Source organism: Coregonus clupeaformis, chromosome 30 (genome assembly GCF_020615455.1).
Source record: "Coregonus clupeaformis isolate EN_2021a chromosome 30, ASM2061545v1, whole genome shotgun sequence".
Classification (NCBI taxonomy): Eukaryota; Metazoa; Chordata; class Actinopteri; order Salmoniformes; family Salmonidae; genus Coregonus; species Coregonus clupeaformis.
This window is the reverse complement of record NC_059221.1, coordinates 50,715,045-50,741,183: the sequence shown is the minus strand read 5'-3', so window position 1 is coordinate 50,741,183 and position 26,139 is coordinate 50,715,045. Positions and strand designations below refer to the sequence as shown.

General features: G+C 49.0%; 1 protein-coding gene and 1 long non-coding RNA gene across 2 annotated transcripts in view; one reads left to right on the top strand and one right to left on the bottom strand.

Moving 5' to 3' along the window:
• The window catches only part of LOC121546640 (filamin-A-like), a 140,718-nt gene extending 117,919 nt beyond the window's left edge, over positions 1 to 22,799 (top strand). The window contains exons 32-49 of the mRNA XM_045209653.1: positions 168 to 335; positions 4,342 to 4,416; positions 9,810 to 9,909; positions 11,509 to 11,649; positions 12,078 to 12,206; positions 13,583 to 13,756; positions 13,869 to 14,030; positions 14,203 to 14,406; positions 15,523 to 15,675; positions 15,821 to 15,943; positions 16,115 to 16,381; positions 16,478 to 16,615; positions 17,024 to 17,139; positions 18,012 to 18,144; positions 19,472 to 19,648; positions 19,882 to 20,100; positions 21,197 to 21,394; positions 21,491 to 22,799. Of these exons, the coding sequence (XP_045065588.1) occupies positions 168 to 335; positions 4,342 to 4,416; positions 9,810 to 9,909; positions 11,509 to 11,649; positions 12,078 to 12,206; positions 13,583 to 13,756; positions 13,869 to 14,030; positions 14,203 to 14,406; positions 15,523 to 15,675; positions 15,821 to 15,943; positions 16,115 to 16,381; positions 16,478 to 16,615; positions 17,024 to 17,139; positions 18,012 to 18,144; positions 19,472 to 19,648; positions 19,882 to 20,100; positions 21,197 to 21,394; positions 21,491 to 21,675 (2,862 nt within the window). The 3' untranslated portion in view covers positions 21,676 to 22,799. The remainder of the gene's footprint in view (positions 1 to 167; positions 336 to 4,341; positions 4,417 to 9,809; positions 9,910 to 11,508; positions 11,650 to 12,077; positions 12,207 to 13,582; positions 13,757 to 13,868; positions 14,031 to 14,202; positions 14,407 to 15,522; positions 15,676 to 15,820; positions 15,944 to 16,114; positions 16,382 to 16,477; positions 16,616 to 17,023; positions 17,140 to 18,011; positions 18,145 to 19,471; positions 19,649 to 19,881; positions 20,101 to 21,196; positions 21,395 to 21,490) is intronic.
• Positions 6,836 to 7,361, bottom strand: LOC123482318. The gene is made up of 3 exons (XR_006657671.1): positions 7,327 to 7,361; positions 7,184 to 7,221; positions 6,836 to 7,076 (listed from the first exon to the last, which is right to left on the bottom strand). It is a non-coding gene; the product is annotated as an uncharacterized LOC123482318 (long non-coding RNA).
• Positions 22,800 to 26,139: the final 3,340 nt, after the last annotated feature.

Below are 26,139 nucleotides of genomic sequence, written 5' to 3'. Positions count from 1 at the left end.
CCCCTCTCTGTCTCCCCTCTCTGTCTCCCCCTCTCTGTCTCCCCGCTCTGTCTCCCCCGCTCTGTCTCCCCTCTCTGTCTCCCCCTCTCTGTCTCCCCCTCTCTGTCTCCCCCTCTCTGTCTCCCCCTCTCTGTCTCCCCTCTCTGTCTCTCTGTCTCCCCCTCTAGGTGACGTGCAGTGTGTGTACCCCAGAAGGGGTGGAGTTAGATGTAGATGTGGTGGAGAATGAGGATGGAACCTTTGATATCTTCTACTCCGCCCCCCAGCCTGGAGATTACTGCATCTGTGTTCGCTTTGGAGGGGAACTCATCCCCAACAGCCCCTTCCAGGTCACGGTACGTAGACACACACACACACACACACACACACACACACACACAGACAGAGCTTTGGAGGGGAACTCATCCCCAACAGCCCCTTCCAGGTCACGGTGCGTAGAGCGAGACAGACACACACACACACACACACACACAGACACACACACACAGACACACACACACACACACAGACAGAGCTTTGGAGGGGAACTCATCCCCAACAGCCCCTTCCAGGTCACGGTGCGTAGAGCGAGACAGACACACACACACACACACACACAGACAGAGCTTTGGAGGGGAACTCATCCCCAACAGCCCCTTCCAGGTCACGGTGCGTAGAGCGAGACAGACACACACACACACACACACACACACACACACACACAGACAGAGCTTTGGAGGGGAACTCATCCCCAACAGCCCCTTCCAGGTCACGGTACGTAGACAGACACACACACACACACACACACACACACACACACACACAGATATATATATACAGTTGAAGTCGGAAGTTTACATACACCTTAGTCAAATACATTTAAACTCAGTTTTTCACAATTCCTGACATTTAATCCTAGTAAAAATTCCCTGTTTTAGGTCAGTTAGGATCACCACTTTATTTTAAGAATGTGAAATGTCAGAATAATAGTTGAGAGAATGATTTATTTCAGCTTTTATTTCTTTCATCACATTTCCAGTGGGTCAGAAGTTTACATACACTCAATTAGTATTTGGTAGCATCGCCTTTAAATTATTTTACTTCCTGACTGATGTCTTGAGATGTTGCTTCAATATATCCACATCATTTTCCTTCCTCAATTGGAGGTGTACCTGTGGATGTATTTAAAGGCCTGGCTACCTTCAAACTCAGTGCCTCTTTGCTTGACATCATGGGAAAATCAAAAGAAAACAGCCAAGACCTCAGAAAAAAAATTGTAGACCTCCACAAGTCTGGTTCATCCTTGGGAGCAATTTCCAAACGCCTGAAGGTACCACGTCATCTGTACAAACAATAGTACGCAAGTATAAACACCATGGGACCACGCAGCCGTCATACCGCTCAGGAAGGAGACGCGTTCTGTCTCCTAGAGATGAACGTACTTTGGTGCAAAAAGTGCAAATCAATCCCAGAACAACAGCAAAGGACCTTGTGAAGATGCTGGAGGAAACCAGTACAAAAGTATCTATATCCACAGTAAAACAAGTCCTATATCGACATAACCTGAAAGGCCGCTCAGCAAGGAAGAAGCCACTGCTCCAAAACCGCCATAAAAAAGCCAGACTACGGTTTGCAACTGCACATGGGGAAAAAGATCATACTTTTTGGAAAAATGTCCTCTGGTCTGATGAAACAACCAATAGAACTGTTTGGCCATAATGACCATCGTTATGTTTGGAGGAAAAAGGGGGTACTTGCAAGCCGAAGAACACCATCCCAACCGTGAAGCACGGGGGTGGCAGCATCATGCTGTGGGGGTGCTTTGCTGCAGGAGGGACTGGTGCACTTCACAAAATAGATGGCATCATGAGAAAGGAAAATTATGTGGATATATTGAAGCAACATCTCAAGACATCAGGAAGTTAAAGCTTGGTCGCAAATGGGTCTTCCAAATGGACAATGACCCCAAGCATGCTTCCAAAGTTGTGGCAAAATGGCTTAAGGACAACAAAGTCAAGGTATTGGAGTGGCCATCACAAAGCCCTGACCTGAATCCTATAGAAAATTTGTGGGCAGAACTGAAAAAGTGTGTGCGAGCAAGGAGGCCTACACACCTGACTCAGTTACACCAGCTCTGTCAGGAGGAATGGGCCAAAATTCACCCAACTTATTGTGGGAAGCATGTGGAAGGCTACCCGACATGTTTGACCCAAGTAAAAAATGTTTAAGGCAATGCTACCAAATACTAATTGAGTGTATGTAAACTTCTGACCCACTGGGAATGTGATGAAATAAATAAAAGCTGAAATAAATCATTCTCTCTACTATTATTCTGACATTTCACATTCTTAAAATAAAGTGGTGATCCTAACTGACCTAAGACAGGGAATTTTTACTAGGATTGAATGTCAGGAATTGTGAAAAACTGAGTTTAAATGTATTTGGCTAAGGTGTATGTAAACCTCCGACTTCAACTGTGTGTGTGTGTGTGTGTGTGTGTGTGTGTATACACTGCTCAAAAAAATAAAGGGAACACTTAAACAACACAATGTAACTCCAAGTCAATCACACTTCTGTGAAATCAAACTGTCCACTTAGGAAGCAACACTGATTGACAATAAATGTCACATGCTGTTGTGCAAATGGAATAGACAACAGGTGGAAATTATAGGCAATTAGCAAGACACCCCCAATAAAGAACTGGTTTTGCAGGTGGTGACCACAGACCACTTCTCAGTTCCTATGCTTCCTGGCTGATGTTTTGGTCACTTTTTAATGCTGGCGGTGCTTTCACTCTAGTGGTAGCATGAGACGGAGTCTACAACCCACACAAGTGGCTCAGGTAGTGCAGCTCATCCAGGATGGCACATCAATGCGAGCTGTGGCAAGAAGGTTTGCTGTGTCTGTCAGCGTAGTGTCCAGAGCATGGAGGCGCTACCAGGAGACAGGCCAGTACATCAGGAGATGTGGAGGAGGCCGTAGGAGGGCAACAACCCAGCAGCAGGACCGCTACCTCCGCCTTTGTGCAAGGAAGAGCAGGAGGAGCATTGCCAGAGCCCTGCAAAATGACCTCCAGCAGGCCACAAATGTGCATGTGTCTGCTCAAACGGTCAGAAACAGACTGCATGAGGGTGGTATGAGGGCCCGACGTTCACAGGTGGGGGTTGTGCTTACAGCCCAACACCGTGCAGGACGTTTGGCATTTGCCAGAGAACACCAAGATTGGCAAATTCACCACTGGCGCCCTGTGCTCTTCACAGATGAAAGCAGGTTCACACTGAGCACATGTGACAGACGTGACAGAGTCTGGAGACACCGTGGAGAACGTTCTGCTGCCTGCAACATCCTCCAGCATGACCGGTTTGGCGGTGGGTCAGTCATGGTGTGGGGTGGCATTTCTTTGGGGGGCCGCACAGCCCTCCATGTGCTCGCCAGAGGTAGCCTGACTGCCATTAGGTACCGAGATGAGATCCTCAGACCCCTTGTGAGACCATATGCTGGTGCGGTTGGCCCTGGGTTCCTCCTAATGCAAGACAATGCTAGACCTCATGTGGCTGGAGTGTGTCAGCAGTTCCTGCAAGAGGAAGGCATTGATGCTATGGACTGGCCCGCCCGTTCCCCAGACCTGAATCCATTTGAGCACATCTATGACATCATTTCTCACTCCATCCACCAACGCCACGTTGCACCACAGACTGTCCAGGAGTTGGCGGATGCTTTAGTCCAGGTCTGGGAGGAGATCCCTCAGGAGACCATCCGCCACCTCATCAGGAGCATGCCCAGGCATTGTAGGGAGGTCATACAGGCACGTGGAGGCCACACACACTACTGAGCCTCATTTTGACTTGTTTTAAGGACATTACATCAAAGTTGGATCAGCCTGTAATTTGGTTTTCCACTTTAATTTTGAGGGTGACTCCAAATCCAGACCTCCATGGGTTGATAAATTTGATTTCCATTGATAATTTTTGTGTGATTTTGTTGTCAGCACATTCAACTATGTAAAGAAAAAAGTATTTAATAAGATTATTTCATTCATTCAGATCTAGGATGTGTTATTTTAGTGTTCCCTTAATTTTTTTGAGCAGTGTATATATACACACACACACACACACACACACACACACACACACACACACACACACACACACACACAGTGTGTGCACACACGTGGTTGGGAGTGTGTTTTTGCAGGTGTGTGAGTCTTGATTGGTTAATGAGACCTCTTGGCCCTTCCCTCCTTCTACAGCAGATCCTCATTGGACAGTCCGGAGACAGAGTTCCATCAATCTAGAGAGTCTATCTGAACATTGTGGAACAGTTCAACAAAATAACATATTTTTTATTCCACCACCCCCCCAGGCATTGGAAGGAGCCCCCTCAGATCAGCTCCTCCAACAGCAACAACTACCACAGTACTTCAGTCAACAACCCTGGGTACTGGTCTCTCCTCTCCTCACAGGGGGAAAAGCAGCCATTTTGTGAATCATCAATGTGGCTCCACATTTGACAAAATGGCCGCCGTGTGTCTTTACGTCATCTGTCTGGCTGCTTCTGTCATGGTGTCTTTCTCTCACAGTGTCGGTGGTTTCATCTTCATCAACATAATCATCATCATCATCATCATCATCATCATAATCATGTCATACCTCATGTTTTGGTGTTTGGTCTCTAGCCGCTACGCTCTATTCTGCTGTGGTCTCCATCGCCTTCTACAGTCTCCCCCCATATCTCACCCATCCTGAACTACTCCTCACCCCCTCCTCATCCAACGCCGTACCTCAATCCCTCACCCCTCCTCACCCAAAACCGTACCTCAAACCCTCACCCCTCTTCACCCAACACTGTACCTCAATCCCTCACCCCTCCTCACCCAAAACCGTACCTCAAACCCTCACCCCTCTTCACCCAACACTGTACCTCAATCCCTCACCCCTCCTCACCCAAAACCGTACCTCAATCCCTCACCCCTCTTCACCCAACGCCGTACCTCAATCCCTCACCCCTCCTCACCCAAAACCGTACCTCAATCCCTCACCCCTCTTCACCCAAAACCGTACCTCAAGCCCTCACCCCTCTTCACCCAAAACCGTACCTCAAGCCCTCACCCCTCCTCACCCAAAACCGTACCTCAAGCCCTCACCCCTCCTCACCCAAAACCGTACCTCAATCCCTCACCCCTCCTCACCAACACCGTACCTCAATCCCTCACCCCTCCTCACCAACACCATACCTCAGTCCTCCCCCCTCCTTACCCTTCCTACCCCCATACCTCAGTCCTCCTCAACTAACACCTTCCTACCCCCATACCTCAGTCCTCCCCCCTCCTTACCCTTCCTACCCCATACCTCAGTCCTCCTCAACTAACACCTTCCTACCCCCATACCTCAGTCCTCCCCCCTCCTCACCCTTCCTACCCCCCATACCTCAGTCCTCCCCCCTCCTTACCCTTCCTACCCCCATACCTCAGTCCTCCTCAACTAACACCTTCCTACCCCCATACCTCAGTCCTCCCCCCTCCTCACCCTTCCTACCCCCATACCTCAGTCCTCCCCCCTCCCCTTTACCCTTCCTACCCCCATACCTCAGTCCTCCCCCCTCCTTACCCTTCCTACCCCCATACCTCAGTCCTCCTCAACTAACACCTTCCTACCCCCATACCTCAGTCCTCCTCAACTAACACCTTCCTACCCCCATACCTCAGTCCTCCTCAACTAACACCTTCCTACCCCCATACCTCAGTCCTCCTCACCCAACACCCTTCCTACCCCCATACCTCCCCCCTCCCCCCTCCTCACCCAACACCCTTCCTACCCCCATACCTCAGTCCTCCCCCTCCTCACCCTTCCTACCCCCATACCTCAGTCCTCACCCTTCCTACCCCCATACCTCAGTCCTCCTCACCCAACACCCTTCCTACCCCATACCTAAGTCCTCACCCTTCCACCCCCATACCTCCAGGTATGGGGTAGGAAGGGTGTTGGGTGAGGAGGACTGAGGTATGGGGGTAGAAATCAGGTATGGGGTAGGAAGGGTAGGAGGAGGACTGAGGTATGGGGCAGAAGTGTGAGGACTTAGGTATGGGGTGAGGACGAGGTATGGGGTAGGACTGAGGCATGGGGGTAGGAAGGGTGTTAGGGTGAGGAGGACTAAGTCCTACCCCATACCTCAGTCCTCCTCACCCAACACCCTTCCTACCCCATACCTAAGTCCTCACCCTTCCTACCCCCATACTTCAGTCCTCCTCACCCAACACCCTTCCTACCCCCATACCTCAGTCCCTCCCCCCTCCTCACCCTTCCTACCCCCCATACCTCAGTCCTCCTCACCCAACACCCTTCCTACCCCCATACCTCAGTCCTCACCCTTCCTACCCCCATACCTCAGTCCTCCCCCTCCTCCACCCTTCCTACCTCAGTCCTCCCCCCTCCTTACCCTTCCTACCCCATACCTCAGTCCTCCCCTCCTCCCCCTTCCTACCTCAGTCCTCCCCCTCCTTACCCTTCCTACCCCATACCTCAGTCCTCCTCACCCAACACCCTTCCTACCCCCATACCTCAGTCCTCACCCTTCCCTACCCCCATACCTCAGTCCTCACCCTTCCTACCCCCATACCTCAGTCCTCCCCCCTCCTCACCCTTCCTACCCCCCATACCTCAGTCCTCCCCCCTCCTCACCCTTTCCTACCCCCATACCTCAGTCCTCCCCCCTCCTCACCCTTCCTACCCCATACCTCAGTCCTCCCCCCTCCTCACCCTTCCTACCCCCTACCTCAGTCCTCACCCTTCCTACCCCCATACGTCAGTCCTCCCCCCTCCTCACCCTTCCCTACCCCCATACCTCAGTCCTCACCCTTCCTACCCCATACCTCAGTCCTCCTCACCCAACACCCTTCCTACCCCATACCTCAGTCCTCCTCACCCAACACCCTTCCTACCCCCATACCTCAGTCCTCACCCTTCAATGTATCTCAATCCCTCACCCCTTCTCACCCAACACCATACCTCAATCCCTCACCAACACCATACCTCATTCCTCCCCCCTCCTCACCCCTTCCCTACCCCATACCTCAGTCCTCACCCTTCCTACCCCCATACCTCAGTCCTCCTCAACTAACACCCTTCCTACCCCCATACCTCAGTCCTCCTCACCCAACACCCTTCCTACCCCATACCTAAGTCCTCACACTTCCTACCCCCCATACCTCAGTCCTCCTCACCCAACACCCTTCCTACCCCATACCTCAGTCCTCACCCTTCCTACCCCCATACCTCAGTCCTCCCCCCTCCTCACCCTTCCTACCCCCATACCTCAGTCCTCCCCCTCCTCACCCTTCCTACCCCCTACCTCAGTCCTCCTCACCCAACACCCTTCCTACCCCCCATACCTCAGTCCTCCCCCCTCCTCACCCTTCCTACCCCATACCTCAGTCCTCCCCCCCTCCTCACCCTTCCTACCCCCATACCTCAGTCCTCCCCCCTCCTCACCCTTCCTACCCCCATACCTCAGTCCTCCCCCTCCTTAACCCTTCCTACCCCCATACCTCAGTCCTCCTCACCCAACACCCTTCCTACCCCCTACCTCAGTCCTCCCTCACCCAACACCCTTCCTACCCATACCTCAGTCCTCCCCCTCCTCACCCTTCCTACCCCCATACCTCAGTCCTCCCCCCTCCTCACCCTTCCTACCCCCATACCTCAGTCCTCCTCACCCAACACCCTTCCTACCCCCATACCTCAGTCCCCCCCCTCCTCACCCTTCCTACCCCCATACCTCAGTCCTCCCCCCTCCTTACCCTTCCTACCCCCATACCTCAGTCCTCCCCCCTCCTCACCCTTCCTACCCCCATACCTCAGTCCTCACCCTTCCTACCCCCCATACCTCAGTCCTCCCCCTCCTCACCCTTCCTACCCCCTACCTCAGTCCTCCCCCTCCCACCCTTCCTACCCCCATACCTCAGTCCTCCCCCTCCTCACCCTTCCTACCTCAGTCCCCCCCTCCTCACCCTTCCTACCCCCATACCTCAGTCCTCCCCCTCCTCACCCCTTCCTACCCCATACCTCAGTCCTCCCCCCTCCTCACCCTTCCTACCCCCATACCTCAGTCCTCCCCCCCTCCTCACCCCTTCCTACCCCCCATACCTCAGTCCTCCCCCCTCCTCACCCTTCCTACCCCCATACCTCAGTCCTCCTCACCCAACACCCTTCCTACCCCATACCTCAGTCCTCCCCCTCCTCACCCTTCCTACCCCCCATACCTCAGTCCTCCTCACCCCAACACCCTTCCTACCCCCCATACCTCAGTCCTCCCCCCTCCTTACCCTTCCTACCCCCATACCTCAGTCCTCCTCACCCAACACCCTTCCCTACCCTCATACCTCAGTCCTCCCCCCTCCTCACCCTTCCTACCCCCCATACCTCAGTCCTCCTCACCCAACACCCTTCCTACCCCTCCTCACCCCTTCCTACCCCCATACCTCAGTCCTCCTCACCCAACACCCTTCCTACCCCCCATACCTCAGTCCTCCCCCCTCCTCACCCTTCCTACCTCAGTCCTCCCCCCTCCTTACCCCTTCCTACCCCCATACCTCAGTCCTCCACCCTCCTCACCCTACCTACCCCCATACCTCAGTCCTCACCCTTCCTACCCCCCATACCTCAGTCCTCCTCACCCAACACCCTTCCTACCCCATACCTCAGTCCTCCTCACCCAACACCCTTCCTACCCCCATACCTCAGTCCTCACCCTTCAATGTATCTCAATCCCTCACCCCTTCTCACCCAACACCATACCTCAATCCCTCACCAACACCATACCTCAGTCCTCCCCCCTCCTTACCCTTCCTACCCCCATACCTCAGTCCTCCTCACCCAACACCCTTCCTACCCCATACCTAAGTCCTCACACTTCCTACCCCCATACCTCAGTCCTCCTCACCCAACACCCTTCCTACCCCATACCTCAGTCCTCACCCTTCCTACCCCCATACCTCAGTCCTCACCCTTCCTACCCCCATACCTCAGTCCTCCCCCCTCCTCACCCTTCCTACCCCATACCTCAGTCCCTCCCCCTCCTAACCCTTCCTACCCCCCTACCTCAGTCCTCCTCACCCAACACCCTTCCTACCCCATACCTCAGTCCTCCCCCCTCCTCACCCTTCCTACCCCATACCTCAGTCCTCCCCCCTCCTCACCCTTCCTACCCCATACCTCAGTCCTCCTCACCCAACACCCTTCCTACCTCAGTCCTCCTCCCCCCTCCTCACCCTTCCTACCCCCCATACCTCAGTCCTCCCCCTCACCCTTCCACCCCCATACCTCAGTCCTCCCTCCTCACCCTTCCTACCCCCATACCTCAGTCCTCCCCCCTCCTCACCCTTCCTGCCCCCATACCTCAGTCCTCCCCCTCCTCACCCTTCCTACCCCATACCTCAGTCCTCCCCCCTCCTCACCCTTCCTACCCCCATACCTCAGTCCTCCTCACCCAACACCCTTCCTACCCCATACCTCAGTCCTCCCCCTCCTCACCCTTCCTACCCCCCATACCTCAGTCCTCCCCCCTCCTCACCCTTCCTACCCCCATACCTCAGTCCTCCCCCCTCCTCACCCTTCCTACCCCCATACCTCAGTCCTCCCCCTCCTCACCCTTCCTACCCCCATACCTCAGTCCTCCCCCCTCCTCACCCTTCCTACCCCCCCATACCTCAGTCCTCCTCACCCAACACCCTTCCTACCCCCATACCTCAGTCCTCCCCCCTCCTCACCCTTCCTACCCCCAAACCTCAGTCCCTCCCCCTCCTCACCTCAGATTCTTTGACCTCTGTCTCCTAGGCAACAGACCGGCCAATGGGAATGAACGGTTTGGACGTGGCGGGACTCCGGCCGTTTGACCTGGTTATCCCCTTCACCATCCAAAAAGGAGAGATCACAGGTACACACACCGTCCTGCTGTTGGGCCGCCAAGATAGTCTTAGTTTCCCAGTCAGGAAATCACCAACCTTAACCATTAGAGGAAATCACCATCCTTAACCATTAGAGGAAATCACCATCCTTAACCATTAGAGGAAATCACCATCCTTAACCATTAGAGGAAATCACCATCCTTAACCATTAGAGGAAATCACCATCCTTAACCATTAGAGGACATCACCATCCTTAACCATTAGAGGAAATCACCATCCTTAACCATTAGAGGAAATCACCATCCTTAACCATTAGAGGAAATCACCATCCTTAACCATTAGAGGAAATCACCAACCTTAACCATTAGAGGAAATCACCATCCCTTAACCATTAGAGGAAATCACCATCCTTAACCATTAGAGGAAATCACCATCCTTAACCATTAGAGGAAATCACCATCCTTAACCATTAGAGGAAATCACCATCCTTAACCATTAGAGGACATCACCATCCTTAACCATTAGAGGACATCACCATCCTTAACCATTAGAGGAAATCACCATCCTTAACCATTAGAGGAAATCACCATCCTTAACCATTAGAGGAAATCACCATCCTTAACCATTAGAGGAAATCACCATCCTTAACCATTAGAGGAAATCACCATCCTTAACCATTAGAGGAAATCACCATCCTTAACCATTAGAGGACATCACCATCCTTAACCATTAGAGGACATCACCATCCTTAACCATTAGAGGACATCACCATCCTTAACCATTAGAGGAAATCACCATCCTTAACCATTAGAGGAAATCACCATCCTTAACCATTAGAGGAAATCACCATCCTTAACCATTAGAGGAAATCACCATCCTTAACCATTAGAGGAAATCACCATCCTTAACCATTAGAGGAAATCACCATCCTTAACCATTAGAGGAAATCACCATCCTTAACCATTAGAGGAAATCACCATCCTTAACCATTAGAGGAAATCACCATCCTTAACCATTAGAGGAAATCACCATCCTTAACCATTAGAGGAAATCACCATCCTTAACCATTAGAGGAAATCACCATCCTTAACCATTAGAGGAAATCACCATCCTTAACCATTAGAGGAAATCACCATCCTTAACCATTAGAGGAAATCACCATCCTTAACCATTAGAGGAAATCACCATCCTTAACCATTAGAGGAAATCACCATCCTTAACCATTAGAGGAAATCACCATCCTTAACCATTAGAGGAAATCACCATCCTTAACCATTAGAGGAAATCACCATCCTTAACCATTAGAGGAAATCACCATCCTTAACCATTAGAGGAAATCACCATCCTTAACCATTAGAGGAAATCACCATCCTTAACCATTAGAGGAAATCACCATCCTTAACCATTAGAGGAAATCACCATCCTTAACCATTAGAGGAAATCACCATCCTTAACCATTAGAGGAAATCACCATCCTTAACCATTAGAGGAAATCACCATTCTTAACCATTTTGAGGAAATTCCCCTAAAGGGCTTACAAAACGCAGGCAAAGAGCATGATCCCAAATCACCTGACATACTGAAAGCCTAAGGTACCTAGCCTGTCTAACTACTGTTTCCTCCCCTAGGCGATGTACGCATGCCGTCAGGTAAAACAGCCAAGCCAGACATCACAGACAATAAGGACGGGACGGTAACGGTTAAATACGCTCCAACTGAGGCCGGCCTGCACGAGATGGACATCAAATACGACGGGATACACATCCCTGGTACCAACAACCGCTAACTGTCAACAAGCTAACTATGATAAAACAGTCACATATGCATCTTCATTTAGAAAGCTAAACCTAAATATGTTTGAGTCAATTATACTACTCTCTCAATACCACTTTCAAGTATATATTTCTGGAAAAGTTTAAACTATTTCAGAATATTTAGGACCGTTAGCTGGCCAAGAACCTCTCCTGTGATGGCTAACAGTATTGGTGACTTCTCTCATCTCTCCCTCTCCCTCTCTCTCCTCCCTCTCTCCTCTCCCCTCTCCTCTCCCCTCCCCTCTTTCTCTCTCTCTCCTCTCTCCCCTCCCCTCCCCTCTCTCTCTCTCTCTCTCTCCTCTCTCCTCTCTCCTCTCTCCTCTCTCTCCCCTCTCTCCCCTCTCCTCTCCCCTCCCCTCTCTCCTTTCTCTTCTCTCTAACAGGTAGTCCCCTCCAGTTCTATGTGGACTATGTGAACAGTGGGAACGTCAGTGCGTACGGACCGGGCCTGATCCACGGGACCGTCAACAAACCTGCCGTCTTCACCGTCAACACCAAGGACGCAGGAGAGGGTAGGACAATTAGTAGTTCAATTATAAATCAATCACAATATCCATAATACATTTTAAATCAATCATAGTGATCTACACTGAACAACAATATAAACGTAACATGTAAAGTGTTGGTCCCATCTTTCATGAGCTGAAATAAAAGATCCCAGAAATTGTCCATATGCACAAAAAGCTTATTTCTCTCAAATTTTGTGCACAAATTTTGTGCACAACCGCAGACCACGTGTGTGGCGTCATGTGAGAGAGCAGTTTGCTGATGTCAACGTTGTGAACAGAGTGCCCCATGGTGGCAGTGGGGTTATGGTATGGGCAGCCATAAGCTACGGACAATAAACACAATTGCATTTTATCCATGGCAATTTGAATGCACAGAGATACCGTGACGAGATCCTGAGGCCCATTGTCGTGCCATTCATCCACTGCCATCACCTCATGTTTCAGCATGATAATGTCTCAAGGATCTGTACACAATTCCTGGAAGCTGAAATGTCCCAGTTCTTCCATGGCCTGCATACTCACCAGACATGTCACCCATTGAGCATGTTTGGGATGCTCTGGATTGATGTGTACGACAGCCTGTTCCAGTTCCTGCCAATATCCAGCAACTTCACACAGCCATTGAAGAGGAGTGGGACAACATTCCACAGGCCACAATCAACAGCCTGATCAACTCTATGCTAAGGAGATGTCGCACTGAATGAGGCAAATGGTGGACACGCCCCATTTTTTTTTTTAAAGGTATCTGTGACCAACAGATGCATATCTATATTCCCAGTCATGTGAAATCCATAGATTAGGGCCTAATTTATTTATTTCAATTGACTGATTTCCTCATATGAACTGTTAACTCAAATCTTTGAAATTGTTGCATGTTATTTTTGTTCAGTATAATATGAAAAATCTAATGAGGTGTGTAATTCTTACACTGAGTGAACAAAACATTAGGAACAGGTTAAAGAAGGAACCTTGAAACAATTGAGACATGGATTGTGTACGTGTGCCATTGAGGGTGAATGGACAAGACAAATTATTTAAGTGCCTTTGAACGTGGTATGGTAGTAGGTACCAGGCGCACCGGTTTGAGTGTGTCAAGAACTGCAACGCTGCTGGGTTTTCACGCTCAACAGTTTCCCGTGTGCATCAAGAATGGTCCACCACCCAAAGGACATCCAGCCAACTTGACACAACTGTGGGAAGCATTGGAGTCAACATGGGCCAGCATCCCTGTGGAACGCTTTCGGCACCTTTGTAGAGTCTATGCCCCGATGAATTGAGGCTGTTCTGAGGGCAAAAGGGGGTGCAACTCAATATTAGGAAGGTGTTCCTAATGTTTTGTACACTCAGTGTATTTGATAACTTTTATCGTGTGTGTGTAGGTGGTCTGTCTCTGGCCATCGAGGGTCCGTCTAAAGCCGACATCAGCTGTGTGGATAACCAGGATGGAACCTGTTCCGTATCCTACCTGCCTGTTTTACCTGGAGACTACAGCATCCTGGTCAAATACAATGACAAACACATCCCAGGCAGCCCCTTCTCAGCCCGCATCACAGGTAGTGAAAAACAATGGACCTCCCTGCCCTCTCTCTGTCTCCTAGGTGATTACTCTGAAGGTGGGCTCTGCTGCTGACATCCCATAATAATAATATTCCCCCTGACACCTAGGTGATGACTCTATGAGGATGTCCCATCTGAAGGTGGGCTCTGCTGCTGACATCCCATTGGACATCGGCGAGCTGGACCTGAGTCAGCTTACAGCCTCTCTGACCACGCCCTCCGGCCGAGAGGAACCCTGCCACCTCAAGATGCTCCGCAACGGACACGTCGGTCAGTGTTTAGTGGAAACAGACTATCAACTATCCTTTTTCATTTGACAAATGTAAAATGCATGGAGTTGCCTCAGCCATAAGAGAAGAACAATACCAACGTTACAAATCATTGAAGTTGACAGACAGATTGTGGTCCTCAGAACCTCCTCTAACATTTCATTGTGCGTCAGGCATCTCGTTTGTTCCCAAGGAGATCGGGGAGCACCTGGTGAACATCAAGAAGAACGGACGCCATATTCCCAGCAGCCCCATCGCCGTGATGATCAGCCAATCGGAGATCGGCGACGCCAGCCGGGTGCGTGTGACTGGCAAGGGCCTCAGCGAGGCCAAAACCTTTGAACCCGCTGAGTTCATCATCGACACACGCGAAGCAGGTCAGTGGGGGTGTGTAGGATCAGGTGAAGCAGGTCAGTGGGGGTGTGTAGGATCAGGTGAAGCAGGTCAGTGGGGGTGTGTGTAGGATCAGGTGAAGCAGGTCAGTGGGGGTGTGTAGGATCAGGTGAAGCAGGTCAGTGGGGGTGTGTGTAGGATCAGGTGAAGCAGGTCAGTGGGGGTGTGTAGGATCAGGTGAAGCAGGTCAGTGGGGGTGTGTAGGATCAGGTGAAGCAGGTCAGTGGGGGGTGTGTAGGATCAGGTGAAGCAGGTCAGTGGGGGTGTGTGTAGGATCAGGTGAAGCAGGTCAGTAAGGGTGTGTAGGATCAGGTGAAGCAGGTCAGTGGAGGTGTGTAGGATCAGGTGAAGCAGGTCAGTGGAGGTGTGTAGGATCAGGTGAAGCAGGTCAGTGGGGGGGTGTAGGATCAGGTGAAGCAGGTCAGTGGGGGAGTGTAGGATCAGGTGAAGCAGGTCAGTGAGGGGTGTGTAGGATCAGGTGAAGCAGGTCAGTGGGGGGTGTGTAGGATCAGGTGAAGCAGGTCAGTGGGGGGTGTAGGATCAGGTGAAGCAGGTCAGTGGGGGTTGTAGGATCAGGTGAAGCAGGTCAGTGGAGGTGTGTAGGATCAGGTGAAGCAGGTCAGTGGAGGTGTGTAGGATCAGGTGAAGCAGGTCAGTGGGGGGGTGTAGGATCAGGTGATTTTGTTATTTTATTCATCTCTTTTATTGCCTTTTTGTTTTTATAATTTAACTTTAGAGGACCTGCTTTTTTACCACCAAATCTCTATTTTTGATGTAAATGGCATATTATAGAGGGGTCCAGACACTTTCTTACCCCAACCAGCGATTCACTTCCTTATCCTTGTTGTGCAGTAAGGGAGCACTGAAAGAAACCATGAACAAAGGTGCCAAAAACACTCCAGTATGTCCTTTTGGAAACAGAAAAGCTCTCAGTGGCGCAGGTCTTTCGTTTCTCAGAAACAAGTGAAATCGCAAATAAAGTGTCTGAAACCTTTAAAATTCCTTTTACATCAAAAAGAAAGATTTGGATGTAGAAAAGCAAACTTGTCCTTTTTAAAGTATGTTGTGATTTAAACGAAGTGTGCTGTGATTTGCTGCAGGCTATGGGGGTCTGAGTCTGTCCATCGAGGGCCCCAGTAAGGTGGACATTAACACTGAGGACCAGGAGGAAGGGACCTGTAAGGTCAGCTACTGCCCTACTGAACCAGGAAACTACATCATCAACATCAAGTTCGCCGACCAACACGTACCAGGTACTTCACTTGTTTCCTGACGTCCTCGATTAAAAAATATATATATATATATATAAGAAATATTGTTTGAAAAAAGTGTGTGTGTGTGTCTGTGTGTGTGTCTGTGTGTGTGTCTGTGTGTGTGTGTGTGTGTGTGTGTGTGTAGGGAGTGCGTTCACGGTGAAGGTGACCGGAGAAGGGAGGATGAAGGAGAGCATCACCAGAAAGAAGAGGGCAGCGTCCGTCGCTAACGTGGGCAGCCAGTGTGACCTCAGCCTCAAGATACCAGGTGTGTTTGCAGCTGCAGGGCTCTGTGGTCCCAGGTACCCTCTCCTCCCATCCAGTAGATGCTGATCAGATCAGGAAACATGATGGCCCAGGTGACCAGTCTGTCTGGCCAGGTTCACAAGGCTGTTAACCCTGTGTGTGTGTGTGTGTGTGTGTGTGTGTGTGTTAACAGAGATCAGCATAGCAGACATGATGGCCCAGGTGACCAGTCCGTCTGGCCAGGTTCACAAGGCTGACATCATGGAGGGAGAGAACAACACCTACTGCATCCGCTTTGTTCCCACGGAGACCGGCGTGCACACGGTGTGTGTGAAGTACGCGGGCGTGCACGTGCCCGGCAGCCCCTTCCAGTTCACAGTGGGGCCCCTTGGAGAAGGAGGAGCCCACAAGGTCCGCGCTGGGGGGCCCGGGCTGGAGAGGGCAGAGGCTGGAGTACCAGGTACGGAAGTGTGTGTTGGTGTTACTATACTGAGGATCACACATTGACATTGTGTGCGTACTGATCGTGTGTGTGTGTGTGTGTGTGTGTGTGTAGCTGAGTTCAGTATCTGGACGCGGGAGGCGGGTGCAGGGGGTCTCAGCATCGCGGTGGAGGGGCCCAGTAAAGCAGAGATCACCTTCGAGGACCGGAAGGACGGATCCAGTGGAGTATCCTACATGGTCCAGGAGTCAGGTGTGTGTGTGGGTTGAGGATGGTAACAGCTATCTAACCACTAGCAAGAGCCCCGGTGATAATCATCCTCACAATTAGCATTATCAACAACATTAGCATTGTTATTAAGAAGAGGTTAGTATGTGTGTTTCATACGGTGTGTGTGTGTGTTTCTAACGCTTCGTTTGGGTTTCTATCTTGTGTGTGTAATGAAGTTCACTTCATAAGCGCACTTCCCAGCTTGAAATGTCTCCACTCACGCTATGGTGTTGGTACTTTTTCTATAGTGTAATTTGCTAAGACGTTGTCAAGCAGGCGGTCACCTGTGTTTGTGAGGCAGAGGATCTGAGATCGAGTACCGGTAAGGACATGTAGAAGGAAGCTCCACTGTTAGTCAGCACATTGATCCCTGTTACACATGTGTTGCAGGAGACTATGAGGTGTCTATCCGTTTCAACGACGAGCACATCCCTGACAGTCCCTTCGTGGTTCCTGTGGCGTCGCCCTCTGATGACGCCAGACGACTCACTGTTGCCAGTCTTCAGGTGAGGCTCGGAGACACACACACACACCCAGGACTACACTACCCACAATGCAGCAGCAGCCTGTTTGTTGGGGGGGGGGGTAGTGTGTAGCTAGCATTTACTGTAACTAGCGTGTAGCTAGCATTTACTGTAAGGAGCATATACAGGATGTTTTCTGTAAAGGTACAGCAATAGCTGAACATCACAACAGGTTTCTGTTTCGCAGTCATTAGTCAGTCACTCAGAGGGTTAGAGGTCAGGTGTCAGGTCGTGCTGCTGTGTTGTTGGGAAGTGCAAGGGTTTGTGGGAAACAAAAGGACTGTGTGTTTCTCGTGCCTCGTTCTAAAGGCTCCCAACAGTCCCCCTCCCTCCCTCCCTCCCTCCCTCCCTCCCTCCCTCCCTCCCTCCCTCCCTCTCTCCTCCTCCCTCTCACCTCCCTCCCTCCCTCTCTCCTCCTCCTCCTCCCTCCCTCCCTCCTCATCATCCACCAGGCACTAAAGGGTTAAAGAGGATGAGCCAGTTTCTCTCTCTCTCTCTCTCTCTCTCTCTCTCTCTCTCTCTCTCTCTCTCTCTCTCTCTCTCTCTCTCTCTCTCTCTCTCTCTCTCTCTCTTTTGTTCTGTCGTGTTCTTCACCTCTCTGACCCTCTTCTTTACCCGTTAGCCGCCTGCAGGTAAGTTTGAGTTATATTGTGTATTTGTATAGTATTACATTGTTATTATGTTGAGTATGTGTTAGTGTTGCAGTTTATAGTTGTGATAGTGTTGACAGATTGACATGTGACAGTGTTGTGTTGACAGATTGACATGTGACAGTGTTGTGTTGAGAGATTGACATGTGTAGCTGCGGTGTTGAGTGTTGTGATGTTGAGTGTGTGAGTTATATATCTGAGCAGGAGTCCGGGTTGAAGGTCAATCACCCAGCATCCTTTGCTGTGAGCCTGAATGGAGCGAAGGGACAGATCGATGCTAAAGTCCACAGCCCATCTGGAGCCCTGGAGGGCTGCTGCGTTACTGAGCTAGACCAAGGTAACCACTACTACACAATACTACGACTCAATACTACGACTCAATACGACTCAATACTACACAATACTACGACTCAATACTACACAATACGACACAATATTACACTACGACTCAATACTACACAATACTACACACTACGACACAATACTACACACTACTACACAATACTACGACTCAATACTACACAATACTACGACTCAATACTACACACTACGACACAATACTACACAGTACTACGACTCAATACTACACAGTACTACGACTCAATACTACACAGTACTACGACTCAATACTACACACTACGACTCAATACTACACACTACGACACAATACTACACAGTACTACGACTCAATACTACACACTACGACTCAATACTACACACTACGACTCAATACTACACACTACGACTCAATACTACACACTGACTCAATACTACACACTACGACTTAATACTACACACTATGACACAATACTACACAATACTACACACTACGACACAATACTACACACTACGACACAATACTACACAATACTACGACACACTACGACACAATACAACACAATACTACACAACAACACTTATGGCACTACTACTACACAATACGACACTACTACGACACAATACTACACTACTACGACACAATACGACACACTACGACACAATACTACACACTACGACACGATATTACACAATATGACACTACTACGACACAATACTACACTACTACGACACACTACGACACAATACTACACTACTACGACACAATACGACACACTACGACACAATACTACACACTACGACACGATACTACACAATATGACACTACTACGACACAATACTACACTACTACGACACACTACGACACAATACTACACAATACTACACACTACGACACAATACTACACAATACTGCACTGTTACGGCACTACTACTATGCAACACTAAACAATACTACAACACAATAATACTACACATTACTACATTAAACAATTCTACACTACTACTACACAATTCTACACTACTACTACTACACAGTACTACACCATAAACACTACTTCTACACGACTACATGATAATACACTACTATGACACAATACTATACAATACTACACTACTACTATGCAACAATACTCCACTACACAATACCACTGCACAATACTACCACTACACAATACTACTACATTACACTACTACTACACTACACAACTACTACATTACACAATACTACTACACAATACTACGGATGTATGGATACACAAAAAAACCGAACATCAGTCATTTGACGGCAAAATCTCTCCATCTCTCTCTCTCTCTCTCTCCTCTAGATAAGTATGCTGTGCGATTCATTCCCAGAGAGAACGGTCTGTACCTGATCGATGTGAAGTTCAACGGCAGCCACATCCCCGGCAGCCCCTTCAAGATCCGGGTGGGGGAGACAGGACAGGCTGGAGACCCAGGCATGGTGACCGCATACGGAGCTGGATTAGAGGGAGGAACCACTGGTACGATTGACGAGGAGGAGGAGCGTGTTGCAGACCTGGGTTTCAAATACTTTATCTGTACTTTAGCTGGCTCAATAAGGCGCAAAATGACAAACCCTGACCATCTGGCACTCCAGGCAGACTAAAGCAAACGCTCAAATTATTTGCATGGATTTCTGAAGTATTTGACACCTGGGTGTAATGTGTTGGGGTGTGTCTGTGAGAGAGATCAGTGTTCTCATCACCCTCTGCAGGTACAGCCTGTGAGTTTGTGGTGAACACCAGTACGGCGGGGCCCGGGGCCCTGGCGGTGACCATCGACGGCCCATCCAAGGTGAAGATGGACTGTGTTGAGTGTCCGGAGGGTTACAAGGTGACCTACACCCCCATGGCTCCAGGAAACTACTTAATCTCCATCAGATACGGAGGACCTTACCACATCGTAGGATCCCCCTTCAAGGCCAAGATCACCGGTGAGGGACAGGACACATACGACATGCTGTACACGTTTATCAACAATTTTATTAATTTTTTTATTTTACCTTTATTTAACTAGGCAAGTCAGTTAAGAACAAATTCTTATTTAAAATGACGGCCTACACCGGCCAAACCCGGACGACGCTGGGCCAATTGTGCGCCGCCCTATGGGACTCCCAATCACGGCCGGTTGTGATACAGCCTGGAATCGAACCAGGGGGTCTGTAGTGACGCCTCAAGCACTGAGATGCAGTGCCTTAGACCGCTGAGATGCAGGGCCTTAGACCGCTGAGATGCAGTGCCTTAGACCGCTGAGATGCAGGGCCTTAGACCGCTGAGATGCAGGGCCTTAGACCGCTGAGATGCAGTGCCTTAGACCGCTGAGATGCAGTGCCTTAGACCGCTGAGATGCAGTACCTTAGACCGCTGAGATGCAGTGCCTTAGACCGCTGAGATGCAGTGCCTTAGACCGCTGAGATGCAGGGCCTTAGACCGCTGAGATGCAGGGCCTTAGACCGCTGAGATGCAGGGCCTTAGACCGCTGAGATGCAGTGCCTTAGACCGCTGAGATGCAGTGCCTTAGACCGCTGAGATGCAGGGCCTTAGACCGCTGAGATGCAGGGCCTTAGACCGCTGAGATGCAGTGCCTTAGACCGCTGAGATGCAGGGCCTTAGACCACTGAGATGCAGTGCCTTAGACCGCTGAGATGCAGTGCCTTAGACCGCTGAGATGCAGTGCCTTAGACCGCTGAGATGCAGTGCCTTAGACCGCTGAGATGCAGGGCCTTAGACCGCTGAGACGCAGTGCCTTAGACCGCTGAGACGCAGTGCCTTAGACCGCTGAGATGCAGTGCCTTAGACCGCTGAGATGCAGTGTCTTAGACCACTGAGATGCAGTGCCTTAGACCGCTGAGATGCAGTGCCTTAGACCGCTGAGATGCAGTGCCTTAGACCGCTGAGATGCAGTGCCTTAGACCGCTGAGATGCAGTGCCTTAGACCGCTGCGCCACTCGGGAGCCCGAGTGGGGATGTCAGTGAAAAAAACCATCAAGCCTCAGACTCTACACTCTAACCTCTGTCTCTCTCCACCAGGCTCCAAGCTGGTCAGTAGCCATAGTAACCACGAGACGTCCAGCGTCATGGTCGACCCTGTGACTCGCCAGGTTAGCTCTTCCCACCAGGGAGCTCCCAGCCAAACGGACGCCAGCTGTGTGACAGCCAAGGGTCTCGGCCTATCAAAGGGCTTTATCGGCCAGAAGAACAACTTCACCGTCGACTGCAGCAAAGCAGGTGTGTGTTTAGTCTCAGGTGTGTGTGTGTGACTGTTTCGATCTCTCTCTCAGGTTATAGTGTGTGTGTGTTAACCCTGTCCTGTCCTCCCCCCAGGTCGTAACATGCTGTTGGTGGGTGTTGACGGGCCCAGGGTTCCCTGTGAGGAGGTTCTGGTGAAGCACGTTGGGAACCGTATCTATAACATCAGCTACCAGCTCAAGGAGAAGGGAGAGTACATCCTGGTAGTGAAGTGGGGAGAACAGCACATCCCTGGCAGCCCCTACCACATCACTGTCTAGACCAATCAGATTGAACTCCATTACTGTCTAGAGGCCAATGGCAAATCAGAACCCTCCAAACTAGCCCTTTGTCTCCATAGCAATCAGATTAGAACCTTCCAAAGTCATACACCATAACCCAAACAATAATGCATAAACACTGAATATTCCTCTCTTCATCCCCCTCCCCTCCCCATCATAATCATCCCTCTCTCTCCCCCATCCCTCTCTCACCCCATCCCTCTCTCTCCCCCATCCCTCTCTCTCCCCCATCCCTCTCTCACCCCTCTCTCCTCCCCTCACCCATCATAATCATTAGTAGTCATAGAGAGGGGAAACATGCACCTTTTTATTACTGTAAACTAGCTTAGCAACATGTACCTTCCTTTCCCCACGCAGTGTTTAGCTGTGGGCTAGTGCTAGCCTAGCGTATCGTAGCATAGTGTTGGTATAGGGGTTAGCCTAGCGTATCGTAGCATAGTGTTGGTATAGGGGTTAGCCTAGCAGACATAGTATATTGGTCTGAGAATAGCCTAATTCTAGTGCGGTGTGTTCATAATGCTAATTCTAAAAGGTTTGTTTAGCTGCTGCTAGTGTGGCCTGGTGTTAGCTCGTCTTAACCATAACCTACACTCACTTTCATTATTGTTAATAACTGTTAGTATAGGGTTTACGACATGTTAATAACACATGAATAGTACGTTAGTAATGATAGTAAAACACCCAGATTAGCCGTCCCCAATAACATCACACACTGCTTGTTTTAAAGGTGTAACTAGCACCACTGCAGCGACTGACTGACCCAGTTATAACTGCATCTTACTGCATATTGACTAGCATCAAAGTAGTAATAACTATAGTGTTAATATGTCCATGTCACTAGTATTATGAATAACTGTAGTAGGTGATGTCCTGATACTAGTGTTGAATAAGAACAGGACTAACTGTAATGTTAAATTGAATAGAGGTGTTGAACAGAGAATAAAGAACAAATGTAGCTTTGTGTTCCTGCTAAATGTTCTAACCCCCGCCCGCTCTTTAGCTTTGTTACTCAGTATTCCAGAACAAAAATAACCTTGTCTGTTAAAGGGCTTTAAAGTGTTGTAAGACAGTATTTTGATCCACAATAAAGATGTCTTTAAGGATCTCTGTCAAGCTCAATGTGGTTCTTTACATACTACAGAGATCGCACACTGGAGATCGCACACTGGAGATCACACTAACTAACTGCAGACATCACACGCTGCAGAGATCACACACTAACTACTGAGATCACACACGAGATCACACAGTAGAGATCACACACTAACTACTGAGATCACACACTAACTACTGAGATCACACACTAGAGATCACACACTAACTACTGAGATCACACACTAGAGATCACACACTAACTACTGAGATCACACACGAGAGATCACACAGTAGAGATCACACACTAACTACTGAGATCACACACTAACTACTGAGATCACACACTAACTACTGAGATCACACACGAGAGATCACACACTAGAGATCACACACTAACTACTGAGATCACACACTAACTACTGAGATCACACACGAGATCACACAGTAGAGATCACACACTAACTACTGAGATCACACACTAACTACTGAGATCACACACTAGAGATCACACACTAACTACTGAGATCACACACGAGATCACACAGTAGAGATCACACACTAACTACTGAGATCACACACTAACTACTGAGATCACACACGAGATCACACAGTAGAGATCACACACTAACTACTGAGATCACACACTAACTACTGAGATCACACACTAGAGATCACACACTAACTACTGAGATCACACACTAGAGATCACACACTAACTACTGAGATCACACACGAGATCACACACTAGAGATCACACACTAACTACTGAGATCACACACAAGATCACACAGTAGAGATCACACACTAACTACTGAGATCACACACTAACTACTGAGATCACACACTAGAGATAACACACTAACTACTGAGATCACACACGAGATCACACAGTAGAGATCACACACTAACTACTGAGATCACACACTAACTACTGAGATCACACACTAGAGATCACACACTAGAGATCACACACTAACTACTGAGATCACACACGAGATCACACACTAGAGATAACACACTAACTACTGAGATCACACACGAGATCACACAGTAGAGATCACACACTAACTACTGAGATCACACACTAACTACTGAGATCACACACTAGAGATCACACACTAGATCACACACTAGAGATCACACACTAACTACTGAGATCACACACGAGATCACACAGTAGAGATCACACACTAACTACTGAGATCACACACTAACTACTGAGATCACACACTAGAGATCACACACTAGATCACACACTAGAGATCACACACTAACTACTGAGATCACACACGAGATCACACAGTAGAGATCACACACTAACTACTGAGATCACACACTAACTACTGAGATCACACACTAGAGATCACACACTAGAGATCACACAGTAGAGATCACACACTAGAGATCACACAGTAGAGATCACACACTAACTACTGAGATCACACACTACAGATATGTGTATTTGTATTTATTATGGATCCCCATTAGTTCCTGCCAAGGCAGCAGCTACTCTTCCTGGGGTTTATTATGGATCCCCATTAGTTCCTGCCAAGGCAGCAGCTACTCTTCCTGGGGTTTATTATGGATCCCCATTAGTTCCTGCCAAGGCAGCAGCTACTCTTCCTGGGGTTTATTATGGATCCCCATTAGTTCTTGCCAAGGCAGCAGCTACTCTTCCTGGGGTCCAGCACAATTAAGGCAGTTATACAATTTAAAAAACACGACAATACATTCACAGATTTCACAACATATTAACTGTGTTCCCTCAGGCCCCTACTCCACCACTACCACATATCTACAACACAAAATCCATGTGTACGTGTGTGTATAGTGCGTATGTTATCGTGTGTGTGTGTGCATGTGTCTGTGTCTATGTTTGTGTTGCTTCACAGTCCCCGCTGTTCCATAAGGTGTATTTTTATCTGTTTTTTAAAACTAATTTTACTACTTTCATCAGTTACTTGATGTGGAATAGAGTTCCATGTAGTCATGGCTCTATGTAGTACTGTGCGCCTCCCATAGTCTGTTCTGGACTTGGGGACTGTGAAGAGACCTCTGGTGGCATGTCTTGTGGGGTATGCATGGGTGTCCGAGCTGTGCGCCAGTAGTTCAAACAGACAGCTCGGTTCATTCAACATGTCAATACCTCTCACAAATACAAGTAGTGATGAAGTCAATCTCTCCTCCACTTTGAGCCAGGAGAGATTGACATGCATATTATTAATGTTAGCTCTCTGTGTACATCCAAGGGCCAGCCGTGCTGCCCTGTTCTGAGCCAATTGCAATTTTCCTAAATCTCTCTTTGTGGCACCTGACCACACGACTGAACAGTAGTCCAGGTGCGACAAAACTAGGGCCTGTAGGACCTGCCTTGTTGATAGTGTTGTTAAGAAGGCAGAGCAGCGCTTTATTATAGACAGACTTCTCCCCATCTTAGCTACTGTTGTATCAATATGTTTTGACCATGACAGTTTACAATCCAGGGTTACTCCAAGCAGTTTAGTCTCCTCAACTTGCTCAATTTCCACATGATTTATTACAAGATTTAGTTGAGGTTTAGGGTTTAGTGAATGATTTGTCCCAAATACAATGCTTATAGTTTTTGAAATATTTAGGCTAACTTATTCCTTGCCACCCATTCTGAAACTAACTGCAGCTCTTTGTTAAGTGTTGCAGTCATTTCAGTCGCTGTAGTAGCTGATGTTTAGTGTTGAGTCATCCACCTACATAGACACTCTGGCTTTACTCAAAGCCAGTGGCATGTCATTAGTTAAGGTTGAAGAAAGTAATGGGCCTGTACAGCTGCCCTGGGTAATTCCTGATTCTACCTGGATTATGTTGGAGAGGCTTCCATTAAAGAACACCCTCTGTGTTCTGTTAGACAGGTAACTCTTTATCCACATTATAGCAGGGGGTGTAAAGCCATAACACGTACGTTTTTCCAGCTGCAGACTATGATCGAAAATGTCAAAAGCTGCACTGAAGTCTAACAAGGCAGCCCCCACAATCATTTTATCATCAATTTCTCTCAGCCAATCATCAGTCATTTGTGTAAGTGCTGTGCTTGTTGAATGTCCTTCCCTACAAGCATGCTGAGAATTTGTTGTCAATTTGTTTACTGTAAAATAGCATTGTATCTGGTCAAACACCATTTTGGTCAAAGCCCATCTACTGGCAAATCCTTGTCATATGAAGAGAAATTATAGATAAAACGTATCGGTGCACATCGGCCATTGGACATAAACATTACACAACAAGTTGGAAATCGCAAATTCAACAATGAGTTGTTTGGAATCAATGGCTAAATGCAAGCGTTGCAAAGCAATCACTAGCCTGCTATTCAGTGGA